Source organism: Saimiri boliviensis, chromosome 7, assembly GCF_048565385.1.
Source record: "Saimiri boliviensis isolate mSaiBol1 chromosome 7, mSaiBol1.pri, whole genome shotgun sequence".
NCBI classification, from domain to species: domain Eukaryota; kingdom Metazoa; phylum Chordata; class Mammalia; order Primates; family Cebidae; genus Saimiri; species Saimiri boliviensis.
In genome coordinates, this window is record NC_133455.1 from 56,929,178 (window position 1) to 56,945,171 (window position 15,994).

A 15,994-nucleotide genomic window follows, 5' to 3' on the forward strand; every position below is an offset into this window, starting at 1 on the left:
TCAAACTGACTCCAGGAAATACTGGAAATATTCACATTCTGATACATACATTTTGAGGGGAGCTAATTTCGAAGTTACTGCAGATTAGAAAAACATGATTATCTGGGAGAAGTACTGGATTAACCTTTATAAACTCTTACTTGTAATTTGAATATCTGACTCTTGGCTGTGTAATTTAGGCAAGTTAATGCATATTACAATGGAGTGGAACCTTGGAATTATTTAAACCAGCTTTTTCCCTTTATAGGTGAAGAGCGATGCCAAAAGACGTTGTGTACAGAGCATACTTAAAAAAATAATCTGGGCCAGGCATGGTGGCTCACGACTGTAATTACAATACTTTGGGAGACAGAGGCGGAGGGATCACCTGAGATCAGAAGTTCAAGACCAGCCTGGCCAAAATGATGAAACCTTGTCTGTATTAAAAATACAAAAAATTAGCTGGGCATGGTGGTGGGAGCCTGCAATCTCAACTACTCGGGAGACTTAGGTAGGAGAATTGCTTGACCCTGGGAGGTGGAGGTGGCAGTGAGCCGAGATCACGCCATTGCACTCCAACCTGGGCAACAAGAGCAAAACTTGGTTTCAAAAAAAAAATTGGCAAAAAATAAAATGCAAGTTTCTTGATTTCTAAGACTTTGCCCTTTCCATACATCATTTTAAATTGTAATTATACACACGCACGCAAATGTACATACATACATGTGCAATTATTCATGTAATCATCTATAGGTATACATGTTCACACAAATTTAAAGTAACATCCATGTCTAATATCTTGATGTATCTCTATATAATATATTGCAATCTTTTTTTAAAAAAAGTGCTAGCTCCTTGAGAGCAGATATTGCAGCATATGCGTAAATTTCTTCCCATCAAAACATTATTATGGGCGCTGCGCACAGATAGGTGCCTTATGAAATATATTAAACAGAATTCAATTAGACAAATCATTACACAACAACCTCCGTGAATCCGGGCCGGGCTTTGGCCCTTTCCCTGCTCAGGAGAAAGGCAGATGAGTGAATCCGCTCCAACTTCTCGCCAGGGTTTAGGGGCGCCGCGGAGCCGGTTCTCTAGGAGGCTCCTGTGGCGCGAACGGTGGTTTTGCCTGTTTGGGTTTTCCAGCAAGTACTTCTCAGAGCGTGGTAGTCTCCCGCGGCACGCTCGCTTCAGGTCAGCCAGGCCACGGAACTGAGGAGGCAGATTGAGGGGGCGGGAGGGGGCGTAGAACGAACCCTAGGACTCGGGCCACGACCTTTTGGTCCCTGGAGGTGAGAGAGTGTAATCAGAAGCCCTGCTCGGCGCGCCCGTTGCCGGGCAACCTGCCGACGCGACGCGGGCCTGGACGGTCCAGAGACTCTTCTGTCTGAAGCTTTCTGAAGACGGTTTTTTGAGGAATCGCGCTAGTTTATACCTTTTCCAGGCCTCCTAACTCTGGACCTCTTCTTACCGAGCTTGTTAGGTGAAATCAGGCTGGTTGTCTCTTGTGCCCCGAGCCTGTCCTGTCCAGGAATCCCAGATAGATGGGGAATTCCTTCTGCGACACTGCAGATGCTCTGAAGTATAATGTAATTTGGGGGCCGGGGGAGTGATGTGGTGAAAGGAGGATTATTCTGTTTTGTTTGAAATTAGGAATGACCTAAGATTCCATTTAGATTCTGGGTCTGTAGCTGCCTGGGATCCAACATAGATTTGGTCCCTGCCTTCATGTAGCTTAAATATAAACTGTATTTACAGATCTCTTCCTTGTTTCCTTATTTATGAGCTAAATTAAATCAGTTTGTTGTTTGCTTTTCATTTTGTTCTGATTTGGTATAAATAACATCATAGCCAGTAATATTACTACCAAGAGAGAAGTGATAATCATTGGAATTGGAAAAGTCATCTTTAAAAAAATGAATGACATGGGAAGTGTGTTCAGTTATTTTTGGTAGCACTAAAGACATTAGCCAACAGTGGTTATTATATGCTAGCAATATCATCTCATGACTTGCAGCTATTTGAGTGGGGACAGAAGCCACTCAAAAGTGCTATCCCTTCCTTTTGCTACTCCCTATCTCCAACATAGCTCAGCTGGACATTCAGTGATTTATGACAAAGATAACCCTTGTCATAGGTTCGCTCAAAGTCATTTGTTTGGAATGCTCACTCTTGTGCCACCAAGTTTAGATTTCTAATTCTTCAGTCCCTACAGCTAATTCTCCTCTGATTCTTTTATTACCTGTACCATTTAGAGTGTAGTACTGAAAAGAGATCTGAAACTCACGTGTGAATTCAGATCTGCAATGGCAAACCATTTGGCAACGTACAATTCACTTTTCTGGGTCTCAACTGGCTCAGTTTGAAAATCAGAAGGTTGGGCTGTTTTTGTCTTTAAAGCCCTGTCAAAATCTAAAAATTATCTACATAGGGTGTCAGTTGCCTGACTGCTCTAATTTGATAGATCCGGAAGTGTTCTAGGTATGTCGGCATTGCCCTTTGAATACTTTTACTATATCTAGTTAACCACTTTTATGTTATGTCATTCTGAATTAACTGACTTCACTTATTTAGCAAATATATGTTAAGTTCCTACTACATTGAGGGTTTTCTAAATCCTGAGACATAGAATGAGCAAATATGAGGCGTACAGTCTAGCATTAAAGACTAATAGCTATAATGCAATGCTTTAAACATTTTATCTAATTGTTTGAAGACAGAATTTATATATTGACATTGTGATTATGTTACAATTAGATGCAGAAATAAAAGGAATATAAGAATATATAAAAAATATATACATGTATTTTGCTATGCATTAATTTACTTAATAACTAAATATTTACTACCTGTGCTTTATTAAGGGAAGAAGACACCAACCATGGTGGTCTTGACAGTTTATTAGGGAAATGAAAATCTAATGACAATGAAGAGTGAAGACTGTCATAACTGGGGAAGTACAGGAACTGGGAGGATCTGGACATTTGAGGATTTAAATGTTGATGCTTTTTAAATTTGCAAATAAAGTATACTGATTTGAAATGACCTATAGTGATTTGAAATAGCCATAACTGTTACTAGGATATAAATAATTGAGAGACTAATGTGTGGAGAAAATTGTTTTCCTGATTCTTCAGCATTTTTATCTCAACTTGGGTTGGTTAGCCAGGAATCATTATTGCAAATCCAATAATTTGTGTGATTAAACAACCAACCCACCTCAGGCTTCCAAAACAAAACAATAGCAACTTTTAAAAGTTGCTTCTTTGTGAAAAATAGTTCTGGAAAGAAAGCCATCTACAGTACTATAGGAGAATTTCTGAATCTAATGATTTTTTTTTTTTTTTCAGAATGTGTTTACTATTGGTTGATAAGTCTTCTTGACTTAAGAGTGAAATTCCAGGCTTATGGCAAGGGATTTTTAGAGGAAGAGGCTCTAGGGATGGGGTGAAGGGAACCATGTAGATAAATTAGTAAGGAACTGGTATATCTCTCAGGTAAGATTTCATTGGGATGCAAAAAAGTATATTTTAATAATAATGATAGCTACCGTTTATTGAATGTTACATTATTCCAACAGGAAGAGAAAAGTACTGACATTAAATTCATTTTACATATATATAGAAACATTGGTTCCTAGAGATTAAGTTTTTACTCAAACATAAATTATGGGTAAGTGGCAAAAATCAGGATTATAATGTATATCTGTCTAATTCCAAGCTGGCAGGATGCCATGCTATCTTTCCTTTAAAAAAAAAATGATTTACTATTAAAAGAAATCAAAGACTATAGAAAAAGAAAGTATGAATAAATCTTTAAATGTAAAATTATCCTCGGTAATATAAAGGTGAAGTATAAAATATATCAAATCTCAATGACATATATTCATTTGATTTTTATTTTGTACATATTCGCAACTTAATTACTTTCAACAAACTTCTGTAAGCATTTTTGCAATCATCACGTTATTACTAATTGGACCACTTACTCCATTTTGTTCTTTGTTCTAGAAGAAGAATATTGCTTATTAAAAGTATTTTTATCAGCCTACTCTGGCAAAACCAAAACTCATAAAGGTTTGGGAAATGAGTAAAGGAAATAAATGTATATCTCATGGTGGTAGTAGAGAAGAGAGACATGCATTAGTTCTCTATTGTTGCTGTCAAAAAATTTAAAACTTATTGGTTAATGTAAATTTATTCTTTTATAGTTCTGCAGATCAGATATACAACATTAGCCTTAAGGGGCTAAAATCAAACTGTCAACAGGGTGAGTTCTTTCTGGAAGCTCCAGAGGATAATCCATTCCTTGCCTCTTCTGCCTTCCGGAGTCTGCTCATGACCTCTTTTTCCCCCATCTTCAGAGCCAGACTTGGCATCTTCACCCGGGTCTGACCTATGCTTCCATCCTTACATCTTCTCTGTCTCACTCTTACAAATTCTTCCTGCTTCCCTCTTACAAGGATTCTGGTGGTTACACTGAGCCCACCAGTGAATCCAGGATAATCTCCTCATGTTAAAATTCTTACTTAAGTCACATCTGAAGTCCCTTTTTGCCATGTAATGTGGTATGTTTACAGGGTCTGAGGATTAAGACATAGCCTTCTTTGGGGGCCCATTATTCATACTAACATAGGGCATAATGTATTTGCCCTACAAAAGTTGATATTGGTGAAAGCACTAAAAGTGATTAACCATATGATTTATTTCCAGGTAAATTTATTAGGTAATTTGTATGACTTATTTAAAATTAGAGTAAGAATTATCATTTAACATTTCCTCTATCTTTTTCAAAGTATATTGCAGGATAAATATATGAACTTGAATGAATGGAATTAGAGGTTAAAGGAGTTGCTGCTGCTTCTAAGAGCCAAATTCAGCCATTCTTTGGAAGAAAGAAGCCACTACAAGTATGTGAACTATATAATTTTCTTTCAGGATGACTCATTAAATAATTTTTTGACCTCTTCTTCATGTTTTATGACTACTTATATTCACATATATTTAGGATCAACATTTCCTAGATTTGAAGAATGGAACCACCAAAATTTAAGATCATAATTACTTGAAAATTTGCTATTGCTTGAATTATTTTTATTTTTTAAAATTAAGCTTATTATATTATTATTATTTAAAAATATCGGTTTAAAGAAATATATGAAAAAAGAAAAATAGTGTAATGTAAATTTTACGGTTGCTATCAGTACTACGAGAAAGCACAAGTTAGATAACATTTCAGAAAGGATGTAAGTGCTGATGGGTGAATTATTTTCAATTTTTATTAACTTGAAGTTTTCCTAAGACTCATGTATATCTTCTATTTCATGGTGGCTAAGCTTGTTGTAATTTTCATGCCTTGTACAGCTTTTTGGCAAAAAGATTAAACGTTTACAAACACATGCATATGTTTGTTACTTTCTTTTTCAAACCCTACACTGTCTTCCATTACCTTAAAGAACAAGACTTAAGTTTCTGAACTTGTACTGTAATGTAACAGGTTGGCCCTACCTCCTCACACTCTGGATTTTACCCCTTTCCAAATGCTAACTCTTGTCTGGAGGCCTGTGCAGCACAAGTTGTTTCCTAGCTGAACCAATTTTCTTTCTTCTCTTTTCATCTGGCTAACTCCTCCTCATCTTTCTGAACTCCTATTAAAGATTGCCTTAAGAAAAAAAAAATCAAGCTTCCTAAATTTCCTAGAGTAGGTTGGGCATGCTTCTGTGTAGTTACTCTGTTACTGACTTATTTTTTCCATTATTGTTTATTTGAGAGAAAGTGTTCTCCAGCAGAGTGCTATGTGGGTGGGGATTATCTCCCTTGCTTGCCTCATTGTGTATCTCTTAAAGTAAAAAGTGTATATTCATATTCATACAGATTCAAAATTTTTTTTTTTTTAATTAAAGCAAAGGTGGACTTCTGAATCATGGACAAACCAGAATTCTTGCCCACCAGTGTAAGTTACATTTCTTCACATTTGGACTGTTTAATGGGCACATATATATCATACAATGACTAGTTAAAAAAGAAAGCAAAATTATATATTTAGCTATGATTGTGAACCATAGAAAAATTCATATGCATATGGATAGCCTGAAAATTACTATACCAAAATTGAAATAGCTTTAGTGATAAGACAGTAGAATTATAGGTAATAGTTCTTTGGATTTTTAAAAAAATATGTTTTATATTTTCCTGAAAAAGTGAAAATATTTCTTTATTTGGAAAATTTAGCTATATGCATTTATTAAAGAGATATGTAAATTTTCATCCTTGTATAATTCATATAGTTAAATTTAAGGATAATTATGTTTGTGCTTTAATTTCGAGAAATATGACAATTTTGTCCATCTTAAAATCATTTTATTTTTGGTTTAGAATATAATTTATGTTTTATATATATGTTATTTTGACTTTTAAAATTTAGAATAATATTATTTTTATATTCTCTCAAGTATTTTAGATTAGAGAGCTTCTTTGAAAATAGAAATTAAAAACTTAGTAATTTACTAGGCTGAACCACACAATATTGACATTTCTGAAGATCAAAATTAATAAACATCAACATTTATGTGGTTCTATGTGATAGATTACCTGTATGCTCATCTTGATATAAAAAATAGAGTTAGATGCAAGCACTAGATTCAAGATACTGAGTATGTAACAATGGCTGTGTCACTTGTATGCAGAGAAATGTTTAAGAACTGGTTTTCTGAAAGTGTATTATAAGTTTATTGTAAATTTTAATTGTTTATTATAAAGAAATTTAGGCATATATTAAGTTGATTATAGCTTTTACTGATATAAAGGACATGTAGCAATCAATTTGCAAATACTGACCAAATATATACAGTAGATTCCATGTAGCCAATGGATTTTCACAGAATTCTCTCTCTCTCTCTCTCTCTCTCTTTTTTTTTGGCTGAACTCTGTATCTCTAACTAACCTATGGTGCAATTGATGAACTAGTGTAGTTCCAACATGAATACTGGTTAATATTTTTATTTACTTTAAAATTACATGAGTGATTTCTTTGCTGAGTCAAATGATAGTTTTGAATACAAAATCATGTTTCTTCAGTGTATTTTGGGGCTATTCACTGTGACAGCTATAGACATCATATAATTTTAGGTTGAATCTGCATTATTAACATTTTCTCCACGACTTTTTAAAGTTTCAGAAATCAACAAAATGTTAAACCAAGTCCTGATTCATAGCATTTGTCAATTTCAGTGTAAATGATCCCACTAAGGCTGATTTCAGTGTACCTATATAACATCACTGAGCACAGAATTCGAAAGAGATGCACACTATTACACTTCCTCTTTTCATAGAGATAGGCTAGACATAGATAATCTCTAGAGCACAGATAATAGTGAAGTACAGTGAAATCATCAGGAAGTGATGAGTTGTAAGTATTTTGTTTTTAATATAATTTAATTATAAATTTATATGTATTTTTAATGATGAATGTGTTTAACAACCAGTTTGAAAAATTACTGAACATTTAACAAAACCCTATCACAAGCCTGTAGAAGTCATGCACCATTGGTTTCAGTGTACCTATTTATAAAATATGTAACATGTAAGATTTGCAGTGATTAAAGTTTCATGTTAAAAAGTTATGGGATACATAGGTTATTTTTTTCAGGGTCCCACGACTTGATTTGGGAAGCCTCGTTGACTCTGATGAGGTAATTTTTATTTAGTATTTAATATAATAAACATTAAAACAATATCACACATAGCATATAAGAAGTATCATTAATTTTATTTTTCAGGATAATTTTTCATATATTCCACTGAGTACAGCAGACCCGCAAAATTCATCTTCTACTCTTGGTTGGATCACACCATGTCAAACAACATACACTCAGCACCATCTAAATGAATTGGTTAGTATTTACTTGCTTATCAGTTTTCAGAATTACAGTAAGCATTATTAACGCTGAATTTAATCTCTTAATACAATTAAGAAATTTTATTATGTTCAGTCTATGTTCTGCCAAGTTTAAATATTTTACATGTTAAAATACCAAACAATAATGTTGATAAAACAATTTTTACTTGTTTTACATTTTGTCACACATTGAAATTGGTATTTTAAAATATTTAAATGAAATCAGTAAAGTACAGGTATATCCTAATATAGAATTGAGGAATTTTTAAAATATAGCAAACTCTTAGATCAGATCTTGCTAGTTTAGCAATGTAAGACTGGCCTCTTGGAAACTGATTCATACTTTAGGCTGCTGGGATACTGTGGAGTAAGTAGTTATGCTCATTCCAAGTTGTCTACTTGGACGTGTTTATGTTTTAGTCATACCTAGTGTTTTATTCACAATGTGAATATAGATTCTGACTAGCATAGGAGTAGGGCTTTTCTGTTTTTGTTAGTCTTTTCATATAGCTGGCTCTATTCATGTTCTTAGTTTCATTTTGGAAAATTGCATGAATAATATCCTGAAGCTTTGTTTCATCCTTCTCATCCGGGTTAGACATAAATATCCTCAACACTTTTCAAGGGTTGGATTGGCTTTATAAAAAGCTCCTTTTGGAGTCTGTCCCTCCCTGGGTCAATACAATATGCTCTTGTATTTGTATAGCACTTCTTTTAGGTTTCTCTTATTCACTGACTCTATTAATCTCTCACTTGCATGGAAATGTGGTAGGGAACCAAATAATATTTAGGTCACTGTTAAGATACTGGGAAAATAGAATGAAGGCTTCTGTAAGCACATGCTTTACTGAATGGCACCAAAATGGTTCAAAATATTTTTTGAGTAAAACTTTGATTTCCTTGAATGCAAATTCAAATGAGGACATTTGTTTACTTTTGGTTTAAGAGAAAAACAAATTTTATTTGAAAATATTTTCATGTTTGCAAATAGATAGAATATCTTGATATTCTAGAAATGACAACTAGTGCTTCTCAGTATTAGTGATCTTCAATTGCTATGTCTATTATTAAAAAAAAAAAGATAAACAGTGGAGTTCTTCTGGGGCAGGGAAGAAAAGCTTATCTAAAACTCCTAAGAACAAAGATGAGTCAATTTTTCTCCTCTTAAATTCTACTGGAACCAGAATGGATCTTCAGATAGGAAACAAGGTATAAGCTTACTGGTATTTAAGATAAGTGCCCATTCTGAGCAGTTCCGTTTGCTCTGATTGGTCAGTGATGCTGTCTGTACCAGTTGAATGTCTTAAATACCATCTCTGCTTAGAACATTGACTATAATTGTCATTGCAAAGAAATAAATGCTAAGGTAAATAATAAACCTGTTAATACCAATCAGGAAAATTAATATTTTTTTTTCTGATAGCATACTATTTCTTTTTACCTATAGAATCAGAACATAATACCTGAAAATTTGCCAGCACCAATGGGCAAATATAAACTAAAATATCAGCAATATAAAACTGAAATAAAAGAGGGCTCTAAGCAGTATAGTCAGAGAAATACAGAAAATACAAAATCAAATATTACACATCTACAGTCTAAGAAACAAGATAGATGAAAAGGTAATGTATGAGGCTTTAAAAAATTCTAATGAAATTGAAAGAAAACTGCACATATTGCAGAAGTCTTTTTTTGGGTGATATGTCTTGCTATTAGTCATAGTAAGTGTAATATTTAACAGTTATTTCCATGTATCAAGGACTATTGTAAATATTTTACTTACATTATGTTCTTAAGAAATATAAAGGGTTATTGTTCTCATTTTCTGACACAAAAGTTACAGCCACATAGTTTAGTCATTGTTTCTCTGTTAGAAGTTTTTCACGTACCTTGGGATTAGAAATAATACAGTATTATGTATGTTGTTGATGTAGCTGTCATGAACTCAGTTGGTCGGACAATCTAAATTTCAAAATTGATAAGTAGTTTGAGACTTTATAGTGATCCTGTTTTGTGCAAAATCTACCATCACTTCATTACTGTCTTTTGTCTCATTATGGAAAATGTTTTTTTAACATCATGAATTGCTGAAATTGTTGTTTTTATGTAATATTAATTAGGTATAAGCTCACTATTAATGATTATAATAATAAATTAAACATAATTGTAATGGCTTTTATAATCATACAGGAAAAGTCTTGCTTTTTGGAAGGAATAATTTAAAAAATACTTTATGATACTACTGGTCATAAAGAGGAGAATATATAGATAGAATTTTTAATTCAGTTAACTTTCTATGAGAATGATATGTTTTCAGGGAAGTTTTAATGTTGTATTTGCTTAGCATTTTCCTGTAGGTAAAATAATAATAATGATAAATTTATAAGTAGGTATGACATGTCAGCTATCTTTTAAATCTATTTAGGAACTCTCTAGAATTAAATAAATCACATAGTGTTTAGGTGAAAGAGTAACAAAATTAATGGGATTATTTGGTCCGTCTTATTTTAAAAACATTTTACCAGACCCACATATCAACACACAAATATCATAATCTGGTGTCTGTAATACTAGGCAAGATAATTTCATAACATTTTAGCATCTCATCATGTATTGTTTGCAGGATACACCAAGGGATATTTAGATCACTGTACAGATGTTGAGAAAGCAGAATCAAGATTTCTCTAAGCACATGCTTTACTGAGTGGCAGCAAAATGGTTCCAAATTTTTTTTGAATTAAACTTTTATTTCCTTGAATGCAAATTCAAATAAGGTCATTTGTTTACTTTTGGTTTAAGAGAAAAACAAATTTTCTTTTCAGGTATTTTTATATAATTGTTAAGTATATAGTAAGAAAAAAGAGTTTCGTAGAAGCCAATATGCACAGAAATTCTTCTGGAAAATATGCTGCTTTGCCTCTTTGATTTTTATATTAAAGGTGTGAAATTATTAAGTTTAACATGTTTTTAGTGGTCTAACAGAAGAACTTCTGTTTAAAAAGTATTTCTGTAGATTCTATATGTAATAATTTTGTACCTAAGGGGTTTGAGGAACTTATTTGATGTCTTTTTAAATGTATACCATTATGAGAATCAAAACTGCTATATAAATGCTCTATTAGTGAATTCTATTACAATTACGTGAATTAACACTAGTAATATCTGGAAATAAAAGACATCCCTGATTATCAGAAATATAAGCCCCTCTTTAAAGCAGGGATCAACATGTAAATTTATTCTCTTTACTGGTAAAGCAAAGCTAAGATTAGATATATTTAGGATCCAGGGCAAGAACTAAAGGCTGTAGTTGCTAACTAATCAGTCTGATACATGAGTCAACTGATAACCAGTTGAACTGTACAATAGAAATTTGACTCTGCTTTATTCTTGTCTTAGTTCATTTTGTGTTGCTATGAAGAAATACCTGAGGCTGGGTAATTTATAAAGAAAGAAGGAGGGTTTAAGAAATATTGAGGAGGACAGTGTGGTCAGAGGAGGGAGAGCAAGCGAGAGTTGGAAAGAGGTTGGTCAGAGAGTTAAAGGGCGATTGGGAGGCAGATCAGGGAGGCCAGACAAGCCATGTAAGGACTTCAAGAATCTGTTGGCTAGAAAGTTGAAGATTGGACACCTGGTAAGGGCTTCAGGTTGCTTTCACTTATGGCAGAAGGTGAAGGGAAGCCAGCATGTGCAGAGATCACAAAGCAAGATAGGAGGCAAGAGAGCATGTGGAGATGCCAGGCTCTTTTGAACAACCAGCACTCTTGGGAAATACTAGAATGAAAACCCACTCACCTCTGAGCGACAGCACTGATTTATTCCTGAGAGATCAGCTTCCATGACCCAAACACCACTCCAACATTGGGGATTAAATTTCAACATGAAGTTTAGAGGGACAAACATCCAAACCATGGTAAATTTCTTTTGTTGGGTTTTCCTTCCACTTACTATAAAAAGATGATGAATCTCTTATTGTCAGATTGTTTTGTTACCTAAAACACAAACTTATGTATATATTTTTAAAATAATGAAACATCTTTAAATTAGACATGAAAATCATTAAACTTCAATTTTGTAGAAAACAATCTTAATTTCCTAATTTTAACTAATCATTATTCATTTCAAACACATCTTTTTCACCTAAAAAAACCTTTCAGTTTTAGAAATGTTTGATATAATTTATATATTTATTATTTAATCTTTCAACAAATAGTTATTGAATGGTTAATTTTATGCAACATACCTGTCCAGGCACTCAGGTCAGTGAATAAAACAGACATAAACTTCTGCCTCTAAAGAGCTTATATTCTAATGGAAGGAAATGGTAAGGAGGAAAGAAAATCAATCAATGGAATGATTAATCCGTCAACCCAGCTTGTATGACAGATGGTGAAAAGTGTGGTATATAGAAGGGATCTAGGAAAGTCAGGGCTTTGGGTATGGGGTAGCAATTTGTATAGAATCAACAGGGGAGATTTTTAGATAAGAAAGCATTTTAGGATACACCTGAAGAGCAAGCTAGTCAGGAGAAACTCTATGTTATGAAGTAGGAGTGTTTAAGAACTAGTGAGGAGGACAGTATGGTCAGAGGAGGGAGAGCAAGGGAAAGATGGAAGGAGGTTGGTCAGAGAGTTAAAGGGAGTTTGGGAGGCAGATCAGGGAGGCCACACAAGCCATGTAAGGACTTTGCCTTTTTCTATGAGGCAGAAAGCTACTTTGTTCTTTTCAGGATGGGCTTTATTGAGAATAGGTCAAAGCTGGAAGCAGGAAGCCCTCTGAGGATGTTGTCATGATAACCCAGGCAAGATTTGATAATGATGGCTTGGACCTAGGTGATGGTAGCTGCAGACTTGGAACTTTATAGTGTCTCACGAAGTCGTATTGTGCATAGATTCTGAAGCTAGGGCTAAGAAGATTTTTGAATGGATTGGTTGTAGACTTGAGAGAAAGGGAAACCAAGAATGACTCTACAGGGATGGATGTGCGGGACATTAAACCAGGCACAGAAAGACAAATACTGTATGTTTTCACTTATATGTGGACTCTAAAAAAAGTTGAACTCACAGAAGCAGAGAGTACCATATTGGTTGCCAAGTACTCAGGGGGTTAGGAAAATGGGGACTTGGTCAAAGGATGTGAACTTCCAGTTATAAGATAATAAGTTAGGAGCAACTACTCTATTTGTGGTGACTATAGTTAATCATATTATATTTTTTTCCTAGAAATTTGATAATAAAGCAGATTTTAAGTGTCTTAATGACACACACAAATACAAATGTTAACTATGTATGGTGATGGATGTATTGATTGTGATAATTATTACATAATCTATATCAAATCATTATGTTGTACACATCGCATATTTACAATTTTTATTTTCAATTAAATATTTTATAATAAAAAAGAATGGCTCCAAGGCTTTTGGCCTAAGAAGTTGCCATTAACTGGAGGCAGGGAAAGACTGTAAGCAAATCTGGTTTTGGAAGGTTGAATTTGAAGTATTAAGTAGAAATATCAGTTTTCCTTTTGTAAAAGGTTGAAAGCAAGCTGATACAAAATAAAATTATTTCGAAAGTGTTTTCAACCTGACCTTAATACAGTGCTTTGCTTGTATTTAAATATGTGCATTAAATTAATCTGCTTGATTTACCTTATATAATGCTAAGCATCTTTTTTGGTGCTTGTTTAAATAAATCACTATTTAGAAAGAGTATATTAGTAAGTAAATAAAATGATGAAGCATCCTCATAAATTGATTTTTAAATAGTAAATATCCAAGTAAGATTCATTATTTATTTATTGAATAAATATTTATCGAGTGCTCACTTGGTGTTATCCTGTTCTGCCACCAGGGATACAGCAATAAAAATGACAGACAAGGTTCCTGCTTTCATGGAACTTACATTAGGAGAGGCAGACAATAAATCCTAAATAAATATACAACAAAATTTTATATAGCAATCAAAGGTCATAAAGACAGATTGGAGTATGAAGATAGAGTGTGACCTTTCAAGGAAGATCTAAAGTAAGAATAAGCCCTGGAGGAAGAAGTCTTGAAAGCTGTTAAGTTTTTGATAAGCTGCTCTCCTATTGGAACCTTGTTTTTGTTTTGCTTAGGTAATGTAAGCACATCTCATAGTCAAAGAAAAAATTGATGCTTATCTCTTAGCATACCAAAGAATCCTTTACCTCAAAGATTACACCCATGTTTTAGTATTTTATTTCTGAATTTAATTTTATAATGGAGTAGACGTGCCCACATTTATTAATTGTTCACAGATTCAAATTGGACAATAATAATAGTAGTTGCTTTTATTTAATGCTTACTGTATCAAGTAGTTTTGATAAAGTGTTAGCCATGTATTATCTCTTAACCCTTTTTGTTTCTGGTGAAGTAGTTCCGATTATTAATTAGCATTTTATTTATGAGTAAACTGAGGCACAGAGAGGTCATCTAGCTGGAAAATGGAAGAACTGGACTTAAATATAAGCATTCCGATTGTCAGAGCCTGTACTTTTAACTGCTGTACAAATAGTCACTGAGATATTCTGTGGTTATCTCTTCCCATATTTTGTTAAAAAAAAACATTCTAAATATGTATATGATGGTTCATTTATTTCTTTCATGCGTAGTGTGTGCAACATGAAGAAGCCAACACAGCTGACATTACAACTCTGGATAGGAAAGCCCTCTTACAGCAAGGTTATGCAGACAATTCTTGTGATACACAACAGAGGGCAAGAAAATTGTACGCAGTAAGTTGTCAGCGTTTTTACTTATTTGTTGAGCCATTAATCTAATTTGCTTTCCAAGATTTTAAAGATTTTAAATGGAATAAATAATTGCAACAATTGAGTTTGGACTCAGGTGAATATTCATTAATGAAAAATTGAATCTTCATTTTTATAAATGATTGGTGTTTGATATATATTCTGTAGAAAAATTGTCTTCAATCTTTAGGTGTTTGAAAAATTTAGTTTTTACTCTTCAAAATGTGAATTGGCCGCTATTTATGTTAGTGAGTTTATTTTGTGTCACCTCCCTTCCCCCAAAAGCAGCCTGGTTATTTTTTGAGTAATGAGCTACTAACAGATAAATTCAGGCCAGTGAAGGAAATTCCAGAAATAAGTTATTTTTCTTTTTTAGGAAAAGTGAAACAAAACTCCAGATGCTCAATATTAACTTTAAATTATGTATTTTACAAAATCAGTTAGGTTGATGAGTATTGTTTAGACCGGTTGGGACAAATAGATAATTAAAACATTTCTGAAATGTTCTGGGGTAAGGGGACCAAGCTGCTTGGAATTGGAGCTCACTGGCCACACCAGACACCCAAGTGATTAAAGTTATAGGCATACTTAAACAGATTGATGGAATGCCACTGTGGTAGCTAATTCGGGACAACTCTAATTTTGATAGCATAAATAGTAACAAAGCAATGTGGATCTAGTTAGTTACATTACTATTATCATTGAATGGAGATTCAATATATATTTTATCTGGGTCACAATCATACAGAATCAATTATGTTCTGAATTAACAGCAATGTATAATCAATCCCTGGACTAGGTGAACTGATTTTCTGTGGATGTCCCAAGTTGCAAATTTGTGAGTTGTTTTACTTAAATCACATGCATATTATTTTTTCATGCCTATTATTATTTGGATATTTATGCTTAATAGAATAAGTGTTATCAGGATTATCCTAAAAATTAAAAAAGCTACTTTATAAGGAAAAATGGTGTTCCAAATAAAGCTTATTTTGATATATCCCTGAAGTTATATTTGAAATGCATATTACAATACTTAAGGCTCACTGAGTATTGTTCTTGATATAATTGAAAGCAGTGTGGATATTAATACATTTCTTTTTCTTTCTTTTCCTTACAACTACATTAAATAAAATGTATTTAAATTCATTTTCAAATTTTATTTTATTTTGGTAGTGCTCATTTAACTGTCTCCTGCTCCGGCTAAGGAAACATTTATATGAGTAAGCTTTCAGAGCATCTGAAATTAGCACCAATTTGTTTTAAAAATGTAGGTGGAAACTTCTTTATTTAATTTTAAACTACTTAAATGACAATAAAAGCAGTGAAACTATGGTTTTTATGCCCA

General features: G+C 33.3%; 1 protein-coding gene across 2 annotated transcripts in view; it reads left to right on the plus strand.

The window, feature by feature from the left end:
• The first annotated feature begins 1,094 nt into the window (after window positions 1-1,094).
• CAPS2 (calcyphosine 2) overlaps window positions 1,095-15,994 on the plus strand; it is a 51,260-nt gene continuing 36,360 nt past the window's right edge. Inside the window, exons 1-7 of one of the 2 annotated variants that reach the window (XM_074402541.1) lie at window positions 1,095-1,176; window positions 4,193-4,251; window positions 4,778-4,891; window positions 5,885-5,934; window positions 7,630-7,672; window positions 7,760-7,873; window positions 14,509-14,631. In XM_074402541.1, coding sequence (XP_074258642.1) covers window positions 4,811-4,891; window positions 5,885-5,934; window positions 7,630-7,672; window positions 7,760-7,873; window positions 14,509-14,631 — 411 coding nt within the window. In that variant the 5' untranslated portion in view covers window positions 1,095-1,176; window positions 4,193-4,251; window positions 4,778-4,810. The remainder of the gene's footprint in view (window positions 1,177-4,192; window positions 4,252-4,777; window positions 4,892-5,884; window positions 5,935-7,629; window positions 7,673-7,759; window positions 7,874-14,508; window positions 14,632-15,994) is intronic. The other variant, XM_039472150.2, reaches the window with a different exon arrangement.